General features: G+C 46.8%; 1 protein-coding gene across 1 annotated transcript; it reads left to right on the top strand.

Annotated features, from left to right (window-relative positions):
* Window positions 1–1,022: 1,022 nt before the first annotated feature.
* Window positions 1,023–4,782, top strand: LOC104912032 (E3 ubiquitin-protein ligase PHF7-like). Its single transcript, XM_031552711.2, has 9 exons — window positions 1,023–1,065; window positions 1,389–1,480; window positions 1,573–1,674; window positions 1,936–2,060; window positions 2,213–2,375; window positions 2,462–2,568; window positions 2,788–2,901; window positions 3,074–3,192; window positions 3,358–4,782. Exons 1-9 carry the CDS (start codon window positions 1,023–1,025, stop codon window positions 3,906–3,908), a joined length of 1,416 nt encoding a protein of 471 aa, XP_031408571.2. The 3' UTR covers window positions 3,909–4,782.
* The last annotated feature ends 9,629 nt before the right edge of the window (window positions 4,783–14,411 follow it).

Here is a 14,411-nt window from a genome sequence, read left to right as displayed (position 1 = left end):
TTATCAGTATTCCACATCATGATATCATGTAGTGCACTGGGAGTTAAAGAGTCAACACCCCAGTTCTGTGGATTGTTGCCTGTTCCAGGGTACTTTTCACAGAAAAGAAGAACTACATCTCCCAGAAGACTTCACTGTTCCATTTCCATTTTCTGTTCAGAGGGAAAGATAAAACTGCTTGGGAGTCATAAGACTCCCTTCAAGCACTGCAAGGCCACGGCAACGTTTCCCTACAGCTTTCTCCTCTCCAAGCTAAGCCACATTAAGCTGGACATCATCTACTTGTGGATCCCACTTACACTACATGGAGGACCCATTTAAAACACAGAGCAGAGCAGCGGGGAGCAATCACTCCGTTCACCCTACAGTGAAACACTATTTCTTCCTCATGAACTTTTGATCTAAAAGGCTTTCTAATACCCTTTGCAACAGGCAAAATTGGCCTCAAGGAACATAGTGGGTTGTTCTACTAAAACTTCACACTCCATGTGACAGATCCGCATAGAATCGCTAAGGCCGGAGAAGACAACTAAGGCCATCTATTCCAACCACCCACCCTATACCTATCAAACCACATAGAAAGTCACCCACCACACTTGCTAGATACCAAATATGCTGTTGACTTGCAAATGCTTACTAGACTCTCTAGAATAACAAGACTGGACTCAGACAAAAAATGCTAACATGGTTCCAGGGCTGCAGCCTTGGCCAAGGGACAATTCTGCTCCTGGCTCAGGCCGGGGGAGCAGTGCTAGCAAGCCATCCTTCTCCGCTGCTGCATGGCAGCACTGGGACCTCAGTCTGTGATGCCTGCCAGAATTTCTCTCTTGCCTGGGGACTCATGCCCACACCCCCAGTGAGGTGGTGACTATGATGTCACAGTGGGTGTCACAAAGCGGCCATTGTGACGCGTGAAGCTTGGAGCAGAGCAAAGGCTGCCGGGCTCAGGCCGAGCACCAGTGCGGCCTGGTGAGGCGCAGAGAGAGCAAGAACTCTCCTAGTGCTCGCTGTTGTTACGCACTATGTCCAGTGGAAAACGGAAGGCCCCTGACTCAGGGGAGCCAGGTGAGAGCAAAGTATCCTTGCTTTCAGCTTCCGCCACAGGGCAGAGCAGTTCTGTTGATCTGCCTGAGGCTGAGAGAGGAGGAAGGGGCAGGCAGGGACTCCCCAGCCACCACGGGGCAAGTTCTCTCTGCTCCCTGGCAATGGTTCCAGCTTGGGCTGTGGCAGCCTGCTGGCACCATTGGACCTGCTGCGGCCCCTTCCCCTCTACTACCCTGCCTCCAGCCAGCATGGCAGGCATGGAGCAGAATGCTGGGGATAGTCCTCAGGGACACCTGGCCCCACAAGGTGCTCACTGCAGCTCACATTTGTTCTCTCCTCTCCAGCATGTGTGCTGTGTGGCCGGGTGGATGTTGACCCAAACATCTGCGGGCGCACATTTGCAGACAGTGGAATTCACGTCCATGAGTTCTGCTTGGTGAGTTCCCCCATGGGCTCCTTCCAAATTCCTGCCAGGGATACTCCTTTCCTTTCTCTCCTAATAAGATTCCGCCATTTTCTTTCCTACAGACATTTGCCACCATCCGTTTTGAAGAAGGATCCCCGCGAGGGGAAACTGTGCGCCTCCCCCTTGCTTCTATCAGACGTGCATGCAAATATGCAAACCAGAAGGTGAGGACCTGAGTGGAGTGGGGTGCTTTGTGCCAAGACAGGTTCATACCATCTTAGTCTGGACCCAAAGAGAGCAGTCGTGGCCCTTCCAAACAGCTCCAGAACAAAGTCCTGCTGTAGGATATGAGCCCTGTCTACCAAGCATCTTTGTAGAGTGTGACCCAGCAGTGCCCACATCCTGTGCCCTGTCCGGAGGAGCAAGGCCGGCCACGGAGACCCTGAGCCTGCCACTGATGGTTCTGCTCTGCTCTTTCTTTCCAGCAATGCTTTGTCTGTGGCGAGAGGGGGGCTGCCATCAGCTGCGCAGAGAGCGGTTGTGAACGAAGCTTCCATCTGCCCTGCGCCATGGATGGGGAATGTGTTACCCAGTTCTATGGGCCACGCAGGTAAGGCTGTCAGCATTAGGCAAGCCAGTGAGAAATCCACAGAGACACCTCCCAGCAGGCTGCCAGAGCCAAGGCCTGGGGCTGCTTCCTGATCCTCTGCCCTCCTTGCAGCACTTCTCACCGTGCCCATCCCTTCTTCCACTTTCCCTCAGGTCCTACTGCTGGGAGCACCGCCCTCAGCAGGCAGGAGAAGCAGTTCCAACACAGGACATCAACTGCCTCATCTGCTTTGAGCCTGTGGGGGACACCTTGTCTTACCACACCATGGTTTGTCCAGTGTGTAAACATGCCTGGTTCCACCGGGGCTGTATCCAGGTAGGAGGACTCCTGCTACAGGCATGGCTGGTGCTCAGCTGCACAAGGCCCTGATCACACTTACACTGCTTCTGCTTCTCCTGCAGGGACAGGCTAGGTGTGCTGGCATTATGTGTTTCCGGTGTCCCATCTGCAGAGACAATAAAAAATTCTGCTATGAAATGACCATCCTGGGGATACAAATCACATCCCGGTGAGTGTCTTTCTGCCAACTAGGCAGATACTAGGGCTCGAGCACTGGGCCTGCCCAGCGACTGTCTCCACAGACCTAGCCCTTTGCAGTCCTAAAGCGCTGGTTGGGGATTCGTGGAAAAACTGGAAGCGGGCTCATTGTGAATGAGCAAGGATTTCCTGGATCTGCCTTATGCCAGGGGCACTGGGGGCTCATCACTTTCTCTCCTTTCTCCGGCAGACCACCATCATGGGAGGACAATGATGCATATGCATCACTGCGAGAGAGGCACAGGCGCTGTGATGTCAGCAAGTGCCTTAACCCAAGAGGAAGGGAGCAGGCAGAGAGTGTGGGGTGAGTTACCTCAGCAGTTCTCTGGGGCTCTACAGAGGATCTCAGCCTCAACACAGCTTGGGGGGGGGTTTCCCCTGACTGAGCACTGAGGACTGAGCACCAGAGATGTGCTGGGCACTCCCTGGCTTGGTTCCCTTTGTCCTCATAGCCACAGTCCCTTTTTCTTCCCCAGGCCCTGGCAGCTGATCCTGTGCAACTCCTGTGCTGCTCAAGGCACTCACCGGCGCTGCTCCTCCTTGGATGACACCACAGACAGCTGGGAGTGCGACAGCTGTGCTGGCCTGGGCACTGGTAAGATGCAAACAGCTGTGTGTCCCTGGGCTGGTTCCAGGCAAGGGCTGGCACTGGGAGCTCAGGGCGGCCTTGCCAGAGTCTCTGTGCTCTGTGAGCGATGAGAGCCTGTCCCAGCTTGGGGCTGCAGGTTCACCCTGCTGACTTTCCTGCCTTCCCTTACAGCCTCCAGCACAAACATGGAGCTCGCTGGCCCCAGCACTGCCAGCCAGGAGGGACTGAGGCCATCCCATAGCTCCTCAGTGCCTGAGAACATCAGCTCCGGATCCACCAGCCAGGCAGCATTGGGCCCGTCACACGGTTCCCAGCTGCCTGGACACAGTGGCCATCCCAGTGAGCCCGAGTCGGAGCTCTGCCCACTTCCACAAGAGGATCAGGATTCCTCTGGGCAGCGCCGAGGACGCCAAAGGAACAGACGGACACCAGCCCCAGGTGCTGAGAGCAGCTCGCAGGCCTCCACCAGACAGAGGGCGTCGGGGTCTTGCACAGAGTCCCCAGCAGCTGCTCACACTGTGCGTCCCAGGCGGCGGCGGTCTGGCCGGACGCGAAGCCGCTCCCCATTACACCATCGGGCCTCAAGTACACAGAGCCGGCCCAGAGAACAACGTGGCAACAGGCAGATGCCCTCGAGGGAGTCCTCGCTGCCTGAAGACAGGCAACAGCCCAGACAGCAAAGACGGTCCCGCACACGAAGCCGTCTCCCAGTAGGTCGTTAGGCCTCAAATTCCCACAGCCGGCTCTGAAGAGACCATCAGCAGGAGCCATGCCAAACACCGAGACACTTCCGAGTCCATCTTCGGAACAAACATCACCACAGCCAGCATCAAAGATCTGCGTAGGAGAAGCCGTGGTCCATTCCCAACTGCTGGCTCTGGTCCCCAGCAGCCAACACCATAAAGCTGGGTGACCTCATACTCATTTGTCGGCTTCATTTGTTGCTGCTTTTCCTGAAGTGGGCAGAGGTAGAGACCTCAACCACAGGGTTCCTTCCTCTCCGTTGACTTCCCAGACCTTCCTCCATGTGGGCCAATCCAGGCTGTGCTGGGTTGTGGCCCCATCTGTGGGGGAGACAGAGTGTCCAAAATCCTCATGGACAATTGCTGCTCTGGCAGGGGCAGCCCAGCTCTGGGGTTGTTTCTGGGCTTGGGGGTGCCACCGTGTTCAGGGTACATGTCAGCCTCGGGGCTGCTTCCAGCTGCCTCAGAGCTTGGGCTTTCCTCCCGCATGTGAGCAGTGCTGTCAGGTCTGAGGGCTGGTTCTGTGCAGTATCAGGTCACTCATAGACACAAGTCTAAATAAGATGGCTGCAAAACTCAGTTTGTTTAGTAAGGTCAGAAACTCCTAAGGTGGAGATGGAAAAAGGGGATAAGAACAAAGCCGGGCTGTTATAAGAAATCGTGCTTCGTGCTTCGTGGCAATGAAGTAGGAAAAAGTGCAGGTAGATTCAGGGAACTCCTGCAGTCCCACTGCACGGTGGAAACGCCGCATTTCTGAGGTGCTTTGATTGGAACTGGAATTGATGGCAGCCAAACCCCAACGTACAAAGGCTGTTCTCAGGGAGCACTGCTCTCAGCAGTGTGGGTGAGCAGAGTGGACAAAGTGTGGTCCAGGGCATGAGGTATACTGCTCTTGACCTGGTTTAGATCTCTGAAATGTTGACATCATAGCTGGTTTCCTAAACTGTCTTGAATTTTGTCTCTTGGTCCTTTGAATTTAGCTTCTGGAGTTAACACAAAGATCCTCTAAGTTGTCTAAAGGGAAGCCCAGTGCTCAGCTGAGTTAGGATCGGCTCTGATTATTGATGATAACTAGGTAGTGATTTTCTGATCATACAGATTAATATAGCCTAAAACATTTTCCAGATTTCTTTTAAGGAACTTTTAGTCTCTCAATAATTTTAAAAATCATATTTACCATTACATTCTTTAGGATTCTCTTGGGAAAACAGTTTCCCACTACAATGTTATTTGGCTTCAGTCTCCTATCTCTTGTCACACTTAACAAAGTGCTATAGGAAGGAACACTACTGTATTGCTTTCATGTTCTCCATCATCTCTGATTCAGCTGGTTGTTCTAAAGCCTCATACATAATATATGTCATGTCTTAAAGAGCCCTGTAAACAACTGTACAACTGTAGAGGTATTTGAACTCTAGTAGCCTTCAGCTACTGGTTAGAAAAAGGCATTTAAGAAGATTAGCATTAAAACTACCAGGTGAAATGAAAAATGAGGAGGCGGAATGGTCTAATGATGAGTTATTGGGCTGTGATCAGTCACATGGCAAAGTCATCTCTCTGTGCCTTAAAACTGCAAGTGTTGATGCTAATTCTTTTTCGAAATTGTACTGTAAATGTGTGCTTTGCTTTCTCAAGGGCCACCTTTCTGAGAATTTTCCAAGCAGTCCAAGGGAAATACTACTCTTTTCCCACAGGCATGAATTTGCACTGTCTCCTTTGAAAATTACAAGTTTGCTGCACAAACTCCTTTGAATGACTTCGCATGTCTTTCCAGTCATCATAGTGTATTCTGCCTTTTGCTCTAGCAGAGTGCTCCAAAACAATTGGAGGAGTATCTGCCAGATGGGGTCCTATCTGTAGATAAAAAGTATTCCTTGTGGATTGATTTTTAGATGTTTGTGCTGAAAATCAAGTTCATTTTAAAGCCTGTCATGTAGAAAAGAAAATTAATTATCTACCTCTCTTCCTTGTGCTGTCATGTTGATCAGATTGCTCTATGTCTCCATGGGTATAGCTCACCTATCTCATCATGCTGCTTGGCTGAGCACAAGTGATAGAATCATAGAATTATAGAATATCCCTAGTTGGAAGAGACTCATAAGTATCACTGAGTCCAAATCCTGGCTCCACAAAAGGCCAGCCAAAATCCAAACTCTGCCTCTGAGAGCACTGTGCAGAGGCTTTTTGAACTCTGGTAGCTTGGGGCTGTGACCACTGTCCTGGGGAGCCTGTTCTGTGCCTACCACCCTCTGGTGAAGAATATCTTCCTGCTATTCAACCTGAACCTTCCCTAGTCATTTCATAGGAACAGAAGAGCATAAGAGTCAATTGTCCAGACTCAGAAGGAGACAGACAGTGCAGACTGACCTGCTCATAGAATCACAGAATGACTTGGGTTGGAAGTGATCTCAAAGATCATCCAGTTCCAGCTCTCTTGCTGTGGACAAGATTGCCAACCACTAATTCAGGCACTAGATCAGGTAGGCCAGGATCCCATCCCATCCAATTTGGCCTCGAACACCCCAACAACTTCTCTCCCTCTCTGTCTGCTCTGCCTTACTGTCCAGAAGATTTTCCTAGTGCAATTATGGATGGTTATGCTAAAAAAAATCCTTTCTCCATTGGTTCTAAATGTGTGAAACTTGATGCTTATTGCATAATTATGCTTTGATTAACCTTGCTAAAAGACATCATTAAAAACCCTGGTAAAGTTAGTAGGTATACTACTTGTAAAGCCAAATGGGAGCCAAGAGCAATGTCAATAAAGACTGCATGGTGCTCATTGAGGAATCACAGAATCACAGAATCACCAAGGTTGGAAAAGACCTTCAAGATTATCCAGTCCAACCATCCACCTATCACCAATAGTACTCACTAAACCATGTCCCTCAACACAAAATCCAAACGTTCCTTGAACACCTCCAGGGTCAGTGACTCCACCATCTCCCTGGGCAGAGCCCATTCCAGTGCCTGACCACTCTTTCAGAAAAGTAGTGCTCTTCCTAACGTCCAGCCTAAATCTTCCCTGGCGCAGCTTGAAGCCATTCCCTCTAGTTCTATCACTAGTTACACGGAAGAAGAGGCCGACCCTCAGCTCACTACAACCTTCCTTCAGGTAGTTATAGAGAGCAATAACGTCTCCTCTGAGCCTCCTCGAAACTGAACAATCCCAGCTCCTTCAGCTGCTCCTCATAAGGCCTGTGCTCCAGACCCCTCACCAGCTTCGTCGCCCTTCTTTGAACCCGCTTCAGGGCCTCAATGTCTTTCTTGCAGTGAGGGCCCCAAAACTGGACACAGTACTCGAGGTGGGGCCTCACAAGAGCTGAGTACAAGGGGACAATCACTTCCCTGTTCCCGCTGGCAACACCGTTTCTGATGCAAGCCAGGATGCCATTGGTCTTCTTGGCCACCTGGGCACACTGCTGGCTCATGTTCAGCTGAGCATCAATCAACACCCCCAGGTCCATTTCTTCTATGTAGTCCTCCAGCCACTCCTCCCCAAGCCTGTAATGTTGCCAGGGTTGTTGTGGCCGAAGTGCAGGACCCGGCATTTGGTCTTGTTGAAACTCATCCCACTGACTTCAGCCCAGCAATCCAGCCTGTCCAGATCCCTCTGTAGGGCCTCACTACCCCCAGGCAGATCGACACTTCCAGCCAACTTGGTGTCATCCGCAAACTTACTGAGGGTGTACTCAAGCCCTCATCCAGGTCATCAATAAAGATATTGAAGAGGACAGGCCCCAGCACCAACCCCTGGGGAACACCACTCGTGACCGGCCACCAGCTGGATTTAGCTCCATTCACCACCACTCTCTGGGCCTGGCCTTCCAGCCAGTTCCTTATCCAGCCAAGAGTATACCTGTCCAAGTCACAGGCTGCCAGCTTCTGCAGGAGAATACTATGGGAGACAGCGTCAAAGGCTTTGCTCAAGTCTAGGTAGACTATATCAACAGCCTTTCCCACATCTACCAGACGGGTCACTAGATCATAGAAGGAGATCATGTTGGTCAAGCAGGGCCTGCCCTTCATGAACCCATGCTGGCTAGGCCTGATCCTCCTGTTGTCCCCCACATGCCACGTGATCTCCCTCAAGACAATCTGCTCCATAACCTTCCCTGGGACTGAGGTTAGGCTAACAGGCCTGTAGTTCCCCGGATCCTCCTCACAATAGATGGGAGTAGATGAGAGTCACATTGGCAAGCCTCCAGTCTTCTTGGACCTCAGCAGTCAATAAGGAGCGCTGATAGATAATGGTGAGCGGTTCAGCTATCACCTCTGCCAGTTCCCTCAGCACTCTTGGGTGAATCCCATCTGGCCCCATGGACTTGTGACAGTCCAGCTGGAGTAGTAGATCTCTGCGTCCTCCTGAATCGCAGGGGGTTCAGTCCATACCCCAGCCAAGAGTACCAGGTTAGAGAGTGGAGTTCCCTGAGAATAGCTGGTCTGACCTTTAAAGACAGACATAAAGAAGGCATTCAGAACCTCTGCCTTTTCCTTATCCTCAGTGGTCACATTCCCAGCCTCATCCAGTAAAGAATAAAGATTATCCTTAGTCCTTTTACCACTGTAAAAGGATGTATTTGTAAAAGAGTTTCTTGTTCCTATTTACCCCAGCGGCCAGGTTGAGTTCAAACTGGGGAAATTGCAATGCACCCAAATAAACCCTTCAAGTGCCAGGAAACAGCACATCCCAATTATGCGACAGTGACATTACATTTGGCAGTTTAAGAAGGCACTATTACATGAGCTTTCATCCTCGACATTTCCTACTTCCCACTTTTCAAATAGAAAAGTGCCTTGTCCTGTTGGCATCTCTCCCAGCATCCCCCTTTGCCATAGTTTCTACTTTCACTCTGTGTTTGTGCTAACATGTTAGGCTGTTTTTTTTGTTGTTTGTTTTGTTTTGTTTTATTTTGTTTTGTTTTGTGGCTCCTGAAGAATTAGGATATTTCATAAGCGTAGCACAATTAATCATGGACTGTGTGCATGATTTGTTTACTGAAAGACACCTTTAAACCCAATGCTTCTCAGCTGATGCTTCCTCTTGACAGGACAGGGTTATATCCTTTTATTTGCAAGGAGGCAAATTAAAGGACTCTGAGACAAGCACTAAGATTTGTCAGACTAAAACCTCTTGTTTTACAATATGCAATTGTAGATGCAAACATGAATATAGAGAAGGTGTTTGTGCTGTGTAAAGAGACGTGTTCCTTTAAAGAAAAACTTTTCACAGCATTAAAACCTACTTTTTTCTTGAAAGAACTTCCACATCTGTACCTCACACCTATAATGAGAGGTGGTCAAAAAGTAGAAATGGAGAAGAAGTTTTTCATATTAATGCTTTTGGTAGTGCACCTTTCCTGCAAATGATCCTAAAAGACCCCTCCAATGCTGGTGAAATCTTCACTGTATATAGCTTTCTAGTGTCATCTGATATAAGGAGAGATCTCCAGACTCCAGCTGAAATCATATACATCTAATTTATGGCTGGCCTCTTCCCAGGGCTGCTGATCATGTCTACTTGATATTGGTATTTGACTGTGGTCTACTCAGGGATTCACATGGTATCTCTCTGGCCCTAAGATAAGAATTAATTTTCAGCACCCAAAGTCTGAAAATGCAGAGTGTTTGTAGCACAACCTTTCCATAGAGTACTGGCAAAGTGTTCTAAGGACACTTGTGGCATGGATCGTGATGGGATAGACTTAGAGGACTGCGAAGGACAGGGGGAGAGAAATTTATAGCCTACAAAGGGAAATCCTTCAAGTGACCCATGAACTCACCTGGTTTCATCTCATAGGGAAATGGTTGGTTCAATCCAAAAGAAAACCCAGGAGGAAATTAATATTTATGGTGCGTAGCTGATCAGAGAGTGATGGGAATAAGCCTTGGAAGTAGCCTATTTCACAGTTCAGCTGAACACGCTGAAAAGTGGGGCTAGCACGGATGACAGAAGTTGCTTGTGTACTGTTCCTCGGCTTTGGGGCAGGATTTAGGAGATGGCCTACATTTGGGGCTAAAGTTGTATCTACAGTGGAGTTTTGAGGTTATTAAAGTTATTTCTGGTGGCCAGGATGCTTTTTTTTTTTCGTAGAATCATACAATGCTTCATGTTGGAAAAAAACACTGAGATCATCTAGTCTAATAATCAACCAGTCACCACCATGCCCTCTAAACCATGTCCCTCAGTGACACATCTGCTCTTTACTTGAACGTCTCCAGGGATGATGACTCTACTAATTCCCCTAGCAGCTCTTCCAATGTTTCACACTCTTTCTGAGAAGAATTTTTTTCCTAACATCCAGCCTGACCCTCCTCTGGCACAAATTGCAGCCATTCCCTCTCATCTATCGCTGTTACCTGGGAAAAGAGACCAACTCCTATCTCACTGCTACTTCAGGCTTGAATTTTTCAGGTTTGGCTGCAGCTTTGTGGCAGAAGTAGGACCTGAGGCTCTTTGCAGAATTTCAATGTAAATGTGAATTTCAAATAGACAAGATGCTGCTACTTGAACAAATTGTTTGCTCTATGCAAGATTGGAGTAACATCACGAGATGTATCCTGGATAGGCTTATTAAGAGTTAGAAAATGGAGAAAAGAGTATCAACATCATAATAAAAGTTGGGATTTTGGAGATCTTGCTGTAAATATCCTCTACTATGTTTGTCATCAAAGCTGTATCCATGGGGTTTGATTCCCCAACAGTCCATAGAGCTCAGAGCAGCATGAAAGGGAAGTCCCAAGCTGTCAACTCAGCGTAGGGACTTGCAGAGGAGCCCTAGGGAGTACTGGGCTGGATGCCACCCATTCTGCTGTGCATCTCCTAGCCTCAAATGAGGAGAAAATATCTCATTCAAAAGGGATGTATTTTATTTTCCATTAAAAATAAAAATACATCTAATGCAGCCGTGGGCCTAAAAGGGGAAGACAACTGCAGAGCTTGAATGAAGAAGAAGAAAAGCACTGGTGGTTTTCAGCCATGAATCTCAAGGAAATATATAAAGACAGAGCATTGTTTCTCTATAATAGAGATGGAGAAAAGGAGACATTGAGACCATCTCTTGTCAAAAAGACCAGAAAATCCACTTTTTGAGATAGAACTCCCTTTAAAAAGCTTTCACAAGAAATCTCTTCTTTATTTATTAACCAACAGCCATATCTTGCTCAACAGAATCCTAGTAAGAAAAGTATTTATACACCATCCCTCCTGATCCCTGGACTGAGGTTATAAGCTCATTATGACCTTAAATATGTTACCTATTACTTTTAATAGCATATTGTAGACTCCCCTGCTTGTATGCATTCTTATTAAATGTGCTTAGCAACCTAGCAGTGAAGAAATAGAAGTGTCAGCTTCTTCAAATTAAAATAAAAAATCAATTATGCTCTTAGGGGCAGATGGAGATTAAGCTGGATAAAATGTACACTTACCCTTCTGTGGAAACTGATGCCTTTATGTGCAATTAGTGGCATTTTATACTTAATCTTTCTCCTTAATACAGAAGGATCTGTTAAAACAGCGAGAGCCATTGACATGCCTGCTTCACAATCAGCTTCAGAGAGATGCTTCTAAATGCATCATTTTCAACTTACTGTTGTAGATTGAAAATATCACTAGCACACCCCTTCAGTGTTATTTTAGGGGTAGCAGCAAACAGAGAATGGAAAGAGGGAAGAGAACACCAGCTGTGTAATTGCAAAATGAATTTTTGTGACACTTGTGTGTGATTTCTGACATAACGCTCTGAATGCTGTGTCCCGTCCTCCAGGTTTTGTCCAGCTCGTTGAAAACTGGACAAGGGAGGTGCTCACTGGAAAAAGCATGAAACACATCATGCATGGGAACCTAATCACAACTGGCAAGTTCATAAACTTGATTCGGTACTAAAACTGGGCGCACAGAGCTAGGACAACTCATGTACTGTGATACAGAATGCACTCTGCTTGCAGCAAAGGCTCTGATCCCCACTGGGGTACAACAGAAATGATGAGAAATGCAGGTGTGAGGTAGAATTTAGCTTTGTTTATAGGCCGTAAGCTCCTGGTCATGCTTGTCAGTCAGAGGATTTGGCCTCAGTTTTCCCAGAATTGCTTACCAACACCATGTCTTGGAGGTTAAACACACTGTGAGGTATTTTCTTGCTATGTAAATAATCAGAGTAAATAATGAATCTGTTATAAATGGTACAAATGAGCAAGATCTTGGTGTGGGAGTGGATCTCTTCTGCAGTGCAAGTATGATCAATAAGACATAGCTATGAGCCTCAGTATTGAACCTCAGTGCTGTGATTTATTGTATATAACATGTGCTTCCTTTTCGTTTACTGCTGAGGTGGAAGAGCTGTTGTTCAGCACATTTTCTAAGCACTCTTGAGCTGCAGACATGATGCACTGGCTCAGCTTTTCCAGTTAATGTTAAAACCAGTCTGTCCCTCTGCTTAACAGCCACACCCTTACACAGAAACACAAAAATAAATAAAATTCGGCCAGTAAGCTGCGAGGAAAACTGCTTTTGCTTTGAAGTAGAGACTAGATGTGTAGTTTTGAAACCACCACAGACAGCATAAAGAGACAGTTTAAATTTTGGATTAACCACATTTATGCTAATCTCTTCCTTAGATTATGCCAACTTTGGTGATCTGAAGTGATTTCACTTTCCTTCAAAGCACCCTGTGTGTGAATCTGTAGTGAATCTGGAGAAAAAGGTGTCTGCAAAATGCATTTGAAATGTGATATTGTTCTCCAGAAGATGGCACTGCGAACCTATGCTTAGAGCATCCCGGTGTCAGCTAACAGGGATCACTTCTCCGAATTGAAGCCAATGAATAAAATGGAGACAAAGGTGTACGTAAGACATAGCAATCCCCGACACAACATTGACATCAGCTGGCCTGAAGTGACAGCCTTAGATGCCTTTTGCTCATGAAGAGATAGAGTGTATGGTGGTTTGAATGTTGTAAAACTTAAATCTGAAGGCATGGAGGGGAGGAAATCATAGAATCATAGAATGGCTTAGATTGGAAGAGACCTTAAGAATCATCCAGCTTCAACCCCCAAAGGAGAGATGCTCCATCATGAGCCCAACAGCAGTCCTGCAGAAAGGAGATATCTATGGCAGAAGACGCACGTGATGATGAGGATGGGCTGAACAGATGTGGATTTCCATTGACCAAGGTCCTGCTGAGCAGTCTCCATGCTTCATAGAATCATAGAATCATTAAAGTTCAAAAAGACCACTAAGATCATCTAGTCCAACAGCTCAGGTTTGACACCGCTAATCATCCCCAGTTATTTCATCACTGTGGGCTACACATCTCTGCCCCTCCTCACTGTAACTCAATGGCAGCATTCCAAAGCAGTCCACTACCTCCCTAAACTCCTCCAGATACAAACCTGGCTACCGTTAAATAACTTCTGCCCCACATGATGGCGTATATCACAGCTGAACTGCTAAAGCTGGAGTTTTTCTATTTTATGTGGTATCACACTCCACAATTTGTACCACCTGCCAGACTAATGCCATTGATTTATAGTATCATAGAATCATTAAGGTTGGAAAAAGATCACTAAAATCATCTAGTCCAACCATCATGGTTGTGAAAAGCCTACACACTGTGCACAAATACATGCATCATCTCAGCATTCTGTCAAGATTGTGGGACAGTCCAAGTCCTTCAGGCACTTGGTGAAATCAGGGACAGGAAAGGATGCCAAGATGCACATCTCTCTATAAATCCTAGATTTATAAAATCAGTGTAAATCCTGCTCTCCACCAGGGCACTTATCTTTCCCAAAGAGAGAAATTGGGAGTGCTAATGCCATAACATTTGCATGCACATGTTCTAGTATCTCTTTTTGTAGGGGGGTCTCTTTACATTCCCACCTGTCCTCTAAAGCCTAAACCTGCTAAAGAATCCAGATTGGGAAGTGGATGCATTTTTTTTGTATTGATAACCTATTCTGGAGCTCAGAAACCACTGATTCCTAATCTAAAAGAACGAAATTGTGAATTCCAATGTGGTGTACATGTTTCTCTTCTTCAGCTATGGACAACTTGGAGTGTAAATATTTTGGGGAGGTGAATATCAGAAATTGGCAGTTAGATGATAATCATAACTTGAGTACTTGGTGCTCAGGTAAATCTTTGATCAGTCCTATTTACATTAAAGCATTTTTCTTAAAAACTTCAATAAAAAAATATTGAGAAACTTCTTTTCTCAACTTGAAATACAAGTTTGGGTGGTAAGTGGCTGCCAACAGGTGTGACACACTGCAGCATCAATAGCAGCAAAATTTATGTAACTTAATAATTGAAGGTATACCCCTGAGAACACAGTACTACTGAGACTAAAACTGCAGCTAAGCTTGGTATGATTTTTCACCAGGGATTAAACCTATTTTAAATCTTGGGATACTATCACAGAATCATGGAGTACTAGGCTGGGACAACTCAGTATTTCTCTGAGTAGTTTCTTTTTCCCA

This window comes from Meleagris gallopavo, chromosome 1, assembly GCF_905368555.1.
Source record: "Meleagris gallopavo chromosome 1, MGAL_WU_HG_1.1, whole genome shotgun sequence".
Lineage (NCBI taxonomy): Eukaryota > Metazoa > Chordata > Aves > Galliformes > Phasianidae > Meleagris > Meleagris gallopavo.
This window is presented reverse-complemented; position numbering and strand designations above follow the sequence as displayed.